At 39.5% G+C, this 12,776-nt stretch overlaps 1 protein-coding gene across 1 annotated transcript in view; it reads right to left on the bottom strand.

Moving 5' to 3' along the window:
* Positions 1-12,776, bottom strand: part of bcas3 (BCAS3 microtubule associated cell migration factor) — a 275,077-nt gene that overhangs the window by 199,706 nt on the left and 62,595 nt on the right. The window contains exon 16 of the mRNA XM_028420472.1: positions 2,406-2,556. Within this exon, the coding sequence (XP_028276273.1) occupies positions 2,406-2,556 (151 nt within the window). The remainder of the gene's footprint in view (positions 1-2,405; positions 2,557-12,776) is intronic.

Raw genomic sequence — 12,776 nt, 5'->3', positions numbered from 1 at the left:
GAGTTCGCATGTGTGCTGTGCTTCATTACCCTATGCAAAAACAATAATCAAAAAAAAAAAAGAAGTCATGAATGTGGGAGGAAAAGCTTTGGCTTAGACGGAGCTACTGCCGAAACAATACAGTGTTTTTACAGTGTGATTAATAGGAAGTGACAGCAAACTGAAGGTACACACTGTATGTAATACAGTGTGATTTAAACTTTCCTCTCCTCTTGGCCAAATTGTAAATTTAGGAGAGGTTGTGAAGCTGCCAATAATCCTTTTACACAGTCACCCTCTGGAGACAGTATATTTTAAAAGGATTTGACGAAATCTGCAACAATTGTTTAGCAATAAGTTGACTCTATTTTGATTAATTGATCAAGGGTCATCCTCTTGTTCTGACTTTTCTGTAACTGTTTTTGGTCTTTATGTACCTATAATACTTATTTAAATAAATAAATAGGCACATAAGCAAGATGTTATGTTATGTGTCATGTACTGACAACAAAACCCACAAAATTCAACAAAAGTGAGAATTTATGCAGAAAATGTAGGAAAAATGTATTTTCATTTTCAAAATGAAAATATTTTGTTTGGTTTTATAGGTATATATGTGCATAAACAACCTGTTTAAAACTTTTACAAGTGTGAAAGTGTAATGGTCTAGCCACAGATTTTTTTTAACATAGTGTAAATTTAGGTGAGATAAGGACATGTTCAGTAAAGTTGAACATTTCTTGCCCAAATTATTTGTGTATATAATTGGCAATATGTTTAATTATGTTAATATGACACAATATTAGTTATTGTTGTGTTTTATGTGGCTTTTTTCATCAATACAGCAGAGTTAATCTGCCCGCACAGCTTCACAAAGCCTTTGTAGAGTCTTAAGCAAGGCAAAAGGTGGTAAATATATATCATATGTAGCCTAATTACTTTTTACATTTTGTTGCAGTTTAGTATGGTATCAAAGCTACTTGGCTATCTTTAGGAGAATGTCGTGAATTTTTTTTTAAAGAAAATCATCAACAACTATAACAATGAGCTAGAAAGGCTATAAGGTGTAAAATGCACCATTAGCATGAATGAACACAATAGCACTAAAAGCCCCTTGGCTAAACAGCATTGTTAGCTGCTGACAGCTGGGCCTCCTCCACAACAGCTGAGTTAGATATATTGGATGATGACGACCACAAGTCTGTCGAACTACTTTGAACAATTAAATGTTTATGTGTCTAAACAAGTTTTAAAATGACCTGCTAATGATCAGAATGTCAGTATAAACTGCAAATAAATGCTATATAGCAGTGGTCCCCAACCACCGGGCCGGGGACCGGTACCGGTCCGTGGGTCATTTGGTACCGGGCCGCACAGAAAGACTGAGCAAAACATATATTTTTCATTATCTGAGTCTGAAAGCTGTTTCATTTATAAATCGATCAGATTCATCCGCCTGTGCCTTTAAGCACCTGTCCAGACGCTTGTCTCGGTCACGGGATACGGCCCCAAAATTAAGCCCACAAGCAGCAAAAATGAATAAAAAACAAACGTCTTTGGAGAGCTTCTTCGGAAAGGGGAAAAGGCCTAACGAGGAGACAGAAGAAGAGGAGCCTACCCCTTCAAAGAAAAAGAAACCCGCATTTAAAAGACTATATCAGGAGTCCTATTTAAAATACGGATTTATTGCAACAGGTGATTCTCACACACCAAGTCCGCTCTGAGTGATATGTGGCGACAGACTCGCAAATGAGGCAACGAAGTCTTCAAAACTGCGAGACCGAGCACCCTGCATTAAAAGACAAACCATGGAAGAAAACATGAACAAGAAGGACAGAAGCAATAAATGACGGCCAAAACAAAATTACGGAGTGGACTGGACATAAGAAACACACTTCGGGTGTCATTGTCTCCCATTATCCCTAGATGGGACCGCCTCATTGCTGAGAAAGCTCAAAGGCCCCCACTAATTAAGCATAAGAGTAAGTTGTCTGTTTATGCACTTTTTTTTCTGTGCCGGTCCGTGAAAGTATTGTTTTACATGATACCGGTCCGTGGTGCAAAAAAGGTTGGGGACCGCTGCTATATAGCACAATGTATAGGCTTGTTTATGTGATTTAGACACATGTCCATAACACAGAAGGTTTATAAGAGTGATATATACATTATTAAAACATTTAAAGTATGTGGCAGTGTGTAGTAAATGATTCATTATGTGTATATACTGCTTATAAATGGTAATAAGGGGGCTAAAGTGTAAAAGACGACAAAGAGGACGAAGAAAACCACCTTCAGTTATGGGCTCTGTGATAATGAGGTAGTGGGATCATTTTATACTATGGCTGTATAACCCATGTGCTCCATAAAGTGGAGCTCCTGTGGAGATGGTTTGCATGTGTTTGAGTGAGTGTGTATGTGTTATCTACCCGGTGCGTTTGGTGATGGTGCCAAGGGTCATGGGCTGTTTGATCTGAGCCAGAGGCAGCACCACGGTGAGGCTGGGCAGCGGGGTGAGGCGTGGGTTTCCCATGTTGTTATTGGTGAAGTTGTTGTATGCATCCTGGCTGCTCAGTTTGGCTGGAAAAACACACAAAGGGAATGCAGGATTATTAAAAGTCAATACGACAAGATGTTCCCTGGAAAGCGAGGTCAGAGAAATTGGGACATAACAGAGAAACACAACATAAGTAATGGCAGCAGAATTACATTGAAAATGCTGGACAAGCATTAATGCATAATTCATTTTTCCAATCCTGGCTGGTTGCTTTTTCAGTTCAGTGCTCTTTACAGATGCTAATTCTCTACATTGCTCACTTGGAATGAAATTAAAAATGTCATCTGAATTCACTTCAAATTGCACAACAGAACAGCTGCACCTTTCCTTACCTTGTCTGAATATTGTGACTTTTTTTTAAGTGAACAACCACCTCCTACTCTCAGCCTCCCTTCTCACACAAGCAAACACACACACACACACACACAGCTCTGGGTTCAAGGCCTCCTGTGGAATGATTGGAAATAACCAGCTCAAGATGCTACATTACAGAGGCTCTGCTTCTAGTGCCTGGCAGTCTGTTAATCAAGGCCAATCAACAGGCCGTACACACTGGCGCAACACACACGAACACATGTATGAGCAAACACATAAACACACCCACAAAAGACAGATGATCTGCAGGAACACATCTCGTCTCACATACGCCATGTAGCTCCAGCCAAACATAATCAGACCATGGCGAAGGGCTTCTTAAAGGCCTAATGACCTCAACCAGCTACATCAGGGAGGAGAGGGGGCTGCTAGTTCATTCACTATTGCACTAAACATGCTAAGCCTCCATGTTAGTCAGAGGCAAGACAGGCAGACATACAAGTGACTTTCTTGTGGTTTTCACAAAGAAAGATGTGTCAGTGCTGTGCGTTAACATGTGTCAAGATGGTATGAGTTAAACTAAGACCTTTGAAGCGACTTAATCGGACCTTATTATAGTTAACTTAGTGGACATCTCACAATCAACCGATAACCTCCGGGGCTCAGACATAAAGCCAATGCAGAAGGGCCTCTAAGGTCCACTTGTCCTCTCCCTCTTTGTCTGTATTTGGCAGACTGTTATGCTTCCAACATGGCGAGCCTCAGACACCAACAGGTGACGTCACGGGAGCTTCGTCAATAGTTTTATACTGTCAGTGCTCACAATATGGATGAACATAAGCACAAATACGACAAACTGGTAAGAAAAAGAAAATGTAATTTACTCAAGGTTCACTATAAGACAACCTTTATAGATATGGAAATAACAAGCAAGTATGATAGTATGAAGTGGTGATTATCTATCTGATAGAAGTTCCCAGACCCACAGCCTGTATGTTTTTTGAAAATGAATTAACACTTAACACTAGGAGATGCTACAAAAGCAGGCAGACATTCAACCTCCAGATTGGTTATGTGTAACGATTCCATTAAAATTACAGCCGTACATAAGACTGACTGTAATAACAAATGATTCCACAAACATCAATTAAAAACTATATACTATATATACAATAGGATTCTGTACTCCACCAGCCTAACTAGGAGGCTCTGTTATATAAACAGTTCTTAACTTAAAGTTTCTTTAAAATTAGTAATCCAGGAAGGAAATTACATTTTTTATTATTTAAAGCAATATGTGTGTGTAAACACATACAAAAATATGAAAAAGCTCCAAAAAAACCTCAATTTGTGGGTTTTGTTATATTCTAATATACACAATGGGGCTCAATGTGAACACATTTCCAACCCTGTGAGGACCGCAACCACATTTCTATTTACCCCTCTCACACAGGGGTGAAGGCAAACCTGGGCAAACACAACCCAGATTTTCTGCATGGCTACACAGCACAAGAGGTAAGTGCAACAATCCTTCTCCCCATTACTACAATGAGAAAAGACACAATCACATATAAACAGTTGCACAAAAACATTAAACCATGGGGTTTTATGAATGTGGATTATAAAACAAATATGTTTGTAATCCTGTGACAATAGCTACAACAAAAATAGTGTATCCTGCTGATTGAATGGGCAGCCCAAGGAAAATTCCAAGTTCAAGTGCTTTCAAAAGAAATAAAGAGCAAACCTGTGGGTGCACCACAATACACCCACTGAATGTTTTCCTTGTTCCATTTGTTGCCTTAATAGATGAGTGACAGCCACGTAACATAAAGGAATGAAAAGGAGGGAGGGGGACGCCGAGACAAAGAAAACAAGGCAGACATCAAAGGTTACAATAAAGGTAGAGGAGGAGAGTGCCTTGTCATTATTTGGAAGGAGCGATCAAGAGGAGGCTGAATGCGAGCGGAAAGGGACTGCTGAGTGTTTTGGTCCAGTCTTTTAGATCATTAACGTGTAGCTCTGAGTTTCATTAGTCCTGCCAAAGCTCTGCTTTGTGGTCCTCCAAAGGCCCGTCTTTTAGACCTCCGCCGACCAACAATGCAGCGTGACCTTCACATGGGGAGAGAAGACCATTACACAAACCTGTCCTTCATTTCCTTCTGCTCCTTGCTTGGTCAGACTAACAGAGGCCCGTACCAGGGCAGCTCCTGAAAGCCCTTCACATTTCAAAAATGCTACACCCCCCGAGCCTGGGCAGCCACCTTTTGTGTTGAGGGGAGGGGAGAAAAAAACAGAATCTGTACAGGAAGCAGCCTGAAAAGCCATAATGGTGCTTCAGCTGAGAGCAGAGTGCAGGGTGAAGACTGGGGGTGGGGGTGTCAATGAATTTAGTCCTAAACCAAAAAAGGGACTTTTTGCTTTGCTCCACCACATTATTTGTCATTGGGCCCTCCTTCTGCCTTAAAAAATGCAATTGTGCAACAGGTGTGGCCGGACTGAGACGGTAGGGCGATGATCGCTGTTGACCAAACCGTCACACCGCGCTGTCAGTCAAGGCCAAGGGGTCCCAAACTGTCACGACCCCCCCAGACATTGAAGACAAGTTAGTGTGGAACGTGTCAGAGAACACGGACCGACAGAAGATGATACGAAAAGAGGCTGCCTGGATGGCTGAGAAGCAGACAGTGAGAGTGTGTGTGTAGGTGGGTATGCAGACGTGGTGATGGACATTTATCAAGATGAAGTTTCAGAAAAAAATTATGATTTAACTACAAGAAAGCTGCAAACATTGTGTAAATTCCATGCAGACTGGAAATAGAAAAAAAACAATAAAATATATTAAGTGAAAAAAATTGTGATATTGAATAAAAAAAATAGGCATGATGAAATCAATTGTGTTGTTAAGATCATAAACTAATATAAGACAAAAAAAAAAAAAACAGTATAAATACATTTGTAACTAAAAAACTAATTTCAGTGATGTAAGCTGCTGACAGATGGGATCACTGTATTTTTCATGACTGGAAAAGACTCGTCCCTCGTCCCTCTACATTATAAAGTTCATTTAAGAGCCTGTGATGAACTCTGTCGTTCATTTAAAGGTATTTTGATTTTCCATTGTTTCATACTGTACACAGACACATGTTGATGAATTAATTATAGACACTACTTTTAGTGAAATGGATAGTGCGGCCTTGTGAATAATAGCAGGGGGGTAAGGTGTCTGGATTGGCACTGTTCAAAGATTTCTGCATTGGAGTGAAAAAGCACTTCTCTGCTGCTATTTTCATAGAAGCAGACGTATGCAAATGACCGATTAAGGGTGTGTCAACATCCAACTATGGTAAGCAGAGTGAACATCAGGCCTGTGCACATGACCAATATTTGTAGCGAGATATAAAAATAAAACAAGTTTCATAAAAGAACATTTTGACTTCTAGACTGGATGTTTAGCATGTAGATTATGATAATACTAACCACTGTCAGGCACCAAAAGCCACAGAGCAATGAATCTGGTTTGAATATTAAAGGTCTTTCACACCACCAACAGCTGTTATTTCTACAGTATAAAGTGATTGTTCATACCATCAACGTATCAATAACTCAAGTATTATTTATAGAAATTTAAAAGAGATGTGTGCAGAAAACAAAAAGACAGACCAAGACAGAGAAAGTGAGAGAGCAAGGTAGACAGATGAGAAGCGTCTGGCAGACAGACAGCTCTAGACGGAGGCCATGATTTGATTAATGATCGGGGCGTGATGTGCCCAAGCACTGATACATGACATCCCCATGGAAAGAAGATCCATCAATGCAAATCCAGCCACGTCGTCCAGTTGAAAAAACTTTGACCCTGCCAAAAAGTCACACCATCACCTGACCCTCGCCTTTCTTTCTGCTCTAATCCAACCTCCCGTCCAGCTCTCCTAACATCCAACCCTTTCCTGTCTCAACAGCATTTGCATTCTCTGCTCGCATTAAGCCTCTCTCTCTATCCTTCGCGCTCTTTCTCTCTCCTCAGCCTTGCATTGTCACGCTATCTCATGTTTCTCTTCCCTCTTTTAATACCCAATTTGCATCCAATACAAGCAGGCGGCTTCCAGTGAAGAGCCGATGTGCGAAATGACAAGCTCTGAAGACTGTGCCTGGCCACGCAAAACACTGTGTCTTATTTGAATTGTTCTGCCCGAGAGGATATTTCAGGAAGCAAAAAAAAAAAAGAAAAGAAACAAGAAACTCAAGCAGGAGTGGGGAGTGTTAGGAGGCAACAGGTTAGGCAGGTGACATGTTGAATGATGCTCTGGGAGTTAGGGGAGACCTTGGACCTGGATGATATTACAGCTGTGAGATGGAAGAAAAGACAAAGAAGACGAGGAGGAGGAGGAGGAGGAGGTGTCCCAGCTGGGGAAAACTTTTATGTTTTTGTCCAGGAGTTTTTTTGCTTTTGAAGATATTTTGGTGTGAAGCTTCTCTTTCTTAATGTGTTTTACGAAAAGTTGTGGAAACTGTGATAAAAAATCTTTGGCCGATGAATTTAGGTTTCAGTTGAGGGTTTCATACACAAACACACATGCTCATCCTGGATTTGGGAAGAACCTTATTTTTAAGGGCATTCAAAACACAGAAAGCTATAAATCATTAACAAAAATAATTTAAAAAAACAAATTTCACCTCATGTTGCAGAGATTTACCTATTTACAATTTTACAGTCTCTATGAACCTGTCTTCCACTTGCTGATTTTGTGTCATGTGACTGCTCCTCACCTTCATAGTTCTGTTGAGACGTGCAGATTTTTTTTCTTACACAATCTTTGTAGTGCAAATGTTTTATTTTTTATTCATGTGCTTTTGACAAAATGTCTATTTTTCAGCTTAGACTTGAGCTGTAGGTTAATTACGTTGCATTCAAGTACCATCAGAAAGTTTCACGTCAGAGTCCACCTGTTTTATACAGTGTCTGGTAAAGTGCTCAGAATAAACTACTTACAACCTGTTGATGGCCTGATGACTGAATAATTGACGCACTTGCAAATGTTTGGAGCCTTTCCTTTTTTTCAAAACACAAATCTTTACAAATTAGGGATTTATTTAGCTTAAGAGGGTCAGTGCACCCTTCTTCACATATGTTTGCTCCGGATGTCGGTTGTGTTGTCACACATAAGCCGTAAATAAGCACTAGTTGTCAAACTTCTGTGATTTGTTGCCAATGTACAGTAGGCTGACCAAAATATGTCAACAGCATGAGCATCCGAAGTTGACTATGAATACTTCTTTGGGTCAGATGATACTGTGTGTCTGACCACAGAGGAATTCCAAAGGTTTTGCTTTAGAAAGGAGGGTGGAGTGAACCACTGGGCTTTATAAAGACATCATTTTGTTTAAATATGCGGATAAAGTGCTCATTTGATGGGACCTTTTTTTTTTTTTTTTTGCAACCAATCCCACCAAGATTTATTGCAAATGGAGACAGCAGCAGCAGCACTTCAGGGCAGTTGGTGAAGCAAAGAAAATCCCCCATATAGGCACAAACATCATGCCTATTATGACCGTGTCCTTCAACACTCCTTCTTAGTCTTTATGCAACAAATACTGAAACTCGCAAAAAACATCTATTGAAACCATGCTATTGTTGTAGCTGTCTCTTAAATGTTGTCAGTGTTTTAGGTAATTCATTCATTTAAGCAAATCGTTTAGCAGGCGTGCTTTATGGAAATGTTAATTTTACATGACTTTTGCATGCATGTGCGAAATTTTAATCTTCCAGGTATTTGATTGGTGGAAACAGACACTGATTATTGTAGGGGATTATGTAAACAAATGATAAAGATGGGCTTATATTTTATTGTTTACTTGAACATATAAAATAATATTAAACCTTGGTATGACTCCCTGTGATTTGGCTCATCGGGTATGAATTGAATATATATGAATAATCCATAAGGCATGTTCGATAACACTTGAGGGAGGAGCACATAAGTGTCTTGCACAATGCTTTTAATATAGAATACCTGAACCTTAGAAAACGCCTGTTTATCTGCTGTTCTACCATCAAAAGCACTGAAGCCCCACTGATTCTGATTATAGAACATAACATACTTTTTTTTCTCTTTAATCAGATCTTAAATGGAACCAGTGAAGTTGTTTTTTTATGTCCTGAAAGTGTGGGGCTCATTTGGATTTAATGTGGCATCTTTTTATACCGATAATTGTTTTATTGTTTTGACATCAAACGCTCTCACTTTTTCCTAGCACCAATATCTAAAAATCCCCACTTGAAATACTTGATTGTCGTCCAACATCAGTAAACCTGTATCAGTCCTTCCCCTGTTCGTTCCTTGATAGTCCAAGTTTTCCAGACATGTTAAAGGAGGGAGGGATTACCGAAGGGGAAAGTAGAGAGAGGAGAGAAAGCTGCTCTACCATCCCAATTCCCCAAAGTATCATTATTAAAACACTCACTTCCACAGGAGGAGGAAAGAGAGGGAGAGAGAGGGAGAGAGAAGGGAGGAGAAGAAAGAGAGCGGAGAGCAGGGAGAGCTAAAAGGGTCGAACACAAAGGGGAAGAAAAAAAAGGAGCGGGGATCCCTCGCTGGACAGAGTAAAAACAAATTAAAAGAACCCTTATAAAACACAGATGCTGCAAAGAAAATAAACTTCACAAGATTTACTGTTTTGCAAAGGAATCGGAAGACGGGTGGAAAAGCCATCAGGCCTTTTTCTTTCTCCTCCTCCTTCCTTTTTTCTTTCTCTCTCAGGTATCGTTGTGGCAGAGGGATCTATCTCCTCGCTTTTCTCTCTCACCCCCTTCCCTTTCTCTCTCTTGTTTTTTTTTTCTCCTCTTTGTACAGCAATCTTGCTCGTCTGCTATTTTCAGTCAGAGTTAAGAGTCGAGGTCAGGCCGGCCTGTGTGAAAATGGCTTCCTGCCCGGTCTCCCGCTCCCAAACCACAAGCTAACAGGGAGCATTTATTAAGGGCCCTATTTGGGAACTTTTTTTTTTGGTTTTTTTTGTTTTTTTTTATTTATTTTTTTTATTTTATTTTTTATTGACATTTCTCATGTCAGGGAGCTTATAAAAACAACTAAAAAAATCGTGGGACATGATTTTTTTAATTTCCCCATAAAACGTTGAGAGCTAAAAAAAAAAAAAAGGAAAAAAAAGTGAGATTTTCAGTGCGGTGTATAATGAAGAGAAAAAAAAACAGCAAATACATTAAAAACATGTCTGACAAACAATCAGGTAAAAAGAACGACACGCAAACATGGAAACACACACTTGTGCATACACACAAACAGCACGCTGAAATCAGATCCACAAGTTTACAGCATGTCAGTATTTACAAGGCTTCATCAGACAGGACTGAGTCGCCAGCAAGAAGAGCTGGGAGGGGGGTCAGACAGCTCCAGTGGATCAGATGACACACACACTCCGACCATGTGTGTTTGTCTACAAGTGTGTGTGTGTGTGTATGAGTGAGTGCAGCCATCATCTGATTTGGGTCAAGGAGCTGTAGTCCCTCACAGTGAAAAACGAGGAATGGGTTATGGCTGATGATTGCATATTTGGTAAAGTAGCAGTGGGTTCGAGGTTATGGGTGTGTGTGGAAGGTAAATGGGGTGAGGGGGCACATGCACAGCGCACACACACTATGAAGGAAGTTTAGAGGGACAGAGAAAGAGGGAGAAGTGAGTGCACATCAGTGGTCGTAGTGTTGTTTTTAACAGTTTTTTTTTTAATCACTTTTTTCTTTTGAATTTGGACTGAGAATATATAAGTCATCTGATTATATTGATTTATTTTCGTTTAATTTTTACATTTTATTCTTATTGTATGCAAGTTATTTTGTTAAAAATATGTTTTGTATATATAACTAAGGATGATTGATTTAAAAACATGCTACTGATATATGTAAAGATAGAATAACAATATCTAAAACATTTTTTTCTCTATGTATGGTATATTTTCTCTACAATCCTATACGATGAGACAAAAAATGAAGTCATTAAAGTCATTTTGAAGGTGGATTTAGTGCAATCTATTTCCTATAAATATCAGAGCAATGTGAGTGTCAAACAGGTGTCAAAGAACACCACACAAAATATGTCAATACGATTTCTTAATCTTAATCTGCACAAACCAACAAACTAAGCATATGTAAAAAAAAGAGAAAAAAAAGCATTTTTGGACAATTTATGCCTCAGAAAAAGGCCATTTGTCAGCGAGCGCTGGGAGCTAAATGAGAAGACGACGACCTCCCCGGTCAGAGGGGAGATTTGCTGCATCCGTCCCTCCCTCTGGCTCTAAATGCTTCTCCTTTTATAACCCCGTGGTCCAAAGGAGAGGAAACAATAAGAGAGGAGATAATGAGATGTCTGCACTGCCTCCACGGCCGCCCTGCGCCGCTTTTGTGAGCAAGTGGACGGAAATCATATTGTCAAACTGTCAAAGTTCATGTTTTCATTAAATCTGCTTTCAATGCATTATTTTGTCACTCTGTGTGGCCAAACGTTCACATCTGATTGGATGTCTCTGTTAGAAAATGCCTCTGATGTAATCCTGACTGATTGACTTTTCAGTTACATTCAGCTGTGACAGGGGTCTTTATTTGAAAAGCTGGTAAGCGGCGGGCACGCTTTAATCTGAATTTAGCCGGCAGAGTTTTGACATCTGCAGTCTAAATAAACGGCATGTCAAAAACACTTATGGAACCATAGGGGTAAAAAGTTCCTTTTAAGGTTGTTGTTTAAAGAAAAAAAATAGAAAATATCACAGAAGGTTTACTAATGCAGCTTCACTCTTAAATATCACAATTCTACATGAATTGATTGTTTGATATTATTACAAAAATAAGAGTAGATTTAGTTGAGTTTTAGTCATTTTCTGCTACAAAATGTATGTTTTCATGTTGGAATAACATAATATATTATGGTCAGTCTTGTCATGAGAGCGGTAAACACATGTTGTACTAATAAACTTGTAGAAAAGGATGTTTAAAATAAAGTGACGTGCACTGTCATTACTCCATAAAGCTGTGTCCTGTAAGGCAAACATTAAGCTATAAAGCATAAGGAAAAAAAATCAACTAAAACAATAAAAAAAATAAATAAACAACAACAAAAAAAGATATTTAAAGAGCTGCTGCAGAACAAAAGTGGGAATCTAAAACCTATTGATTCTGTGACAATGGAGGGCTTTGGCTTTTCAGAGCGTGCACTTTTCACATGGTAGGCAATAAGCTGGAAGCCACAAGTGCCGTCTGTGTGTAATGGCAAGCCAGCTTTATTTCTTTATCTCTACCTTACAATTTTGCAAATCAAATAATGATGAGTGCAGCGGCGAGCACCCGGTGATAAGAGGGTTTAGTGGTTGTGCAGATTGAGTTATTAGGGTTCATATAAAAAGGACAGAGGTCTCTGGCGGAGCCCGAACGCGGGCCAAGATACATATTCCGCGCACTGTGTATTTTTGGTCGCTTTAAAAGCCTTAAAAGTACAGGGGAAGGCTAATTTTCAGGGTAAACAGCTTGTTCGATTGCCGTGTGGTTTTGCGCTGAGCTCTCCGTTTATTGACTCAAGCAGAGCTGGGCTTTGGCTCCTCTGCCGACCACAGGGAGAAGCCTGCAGCCTGCAACAAACACAAGTCACTAACACTAGCTTTACCTTTGATGGTGCACAACTGTTAAATCAAATGTACGGAGTAATGCACAAAGCCTAATCCTCTTGTAGCAGGTTCAGGGGAAAAAAAATGCTTTTAAAAGAACATCTGCTCCTTTTAGGAAGCTATTTGCCATTTCCTATTTCCTGCTGACGACTATGTTGACAGTTAAATTATTAAAATATACGCAACAGGATTTAAAGGTAATCCTATGTGTCATATGTCTTTTAAAACACATAAAAAAGAACAAAAAAAAGTTCCACTTCTAAGA

This window comes from Parambassis ranga, chromosome 13 (genome assembly GCF_900634625.1).
Source record: "Parambassis ranga chromosome 13, fParRan2.1, whole genome shotgun sequence".
Taxonomy (NCBI): Eukaryota; Metazoa; Chordata; class Actinopteri; family Ambassidae; genus Parambassis; species Parambassis ranga.
The sequence above is the reverse complement of the archived record's forward strand: the minus strand, read 5'-3'. Positions and strand labels throughout refer to the sequence as shown.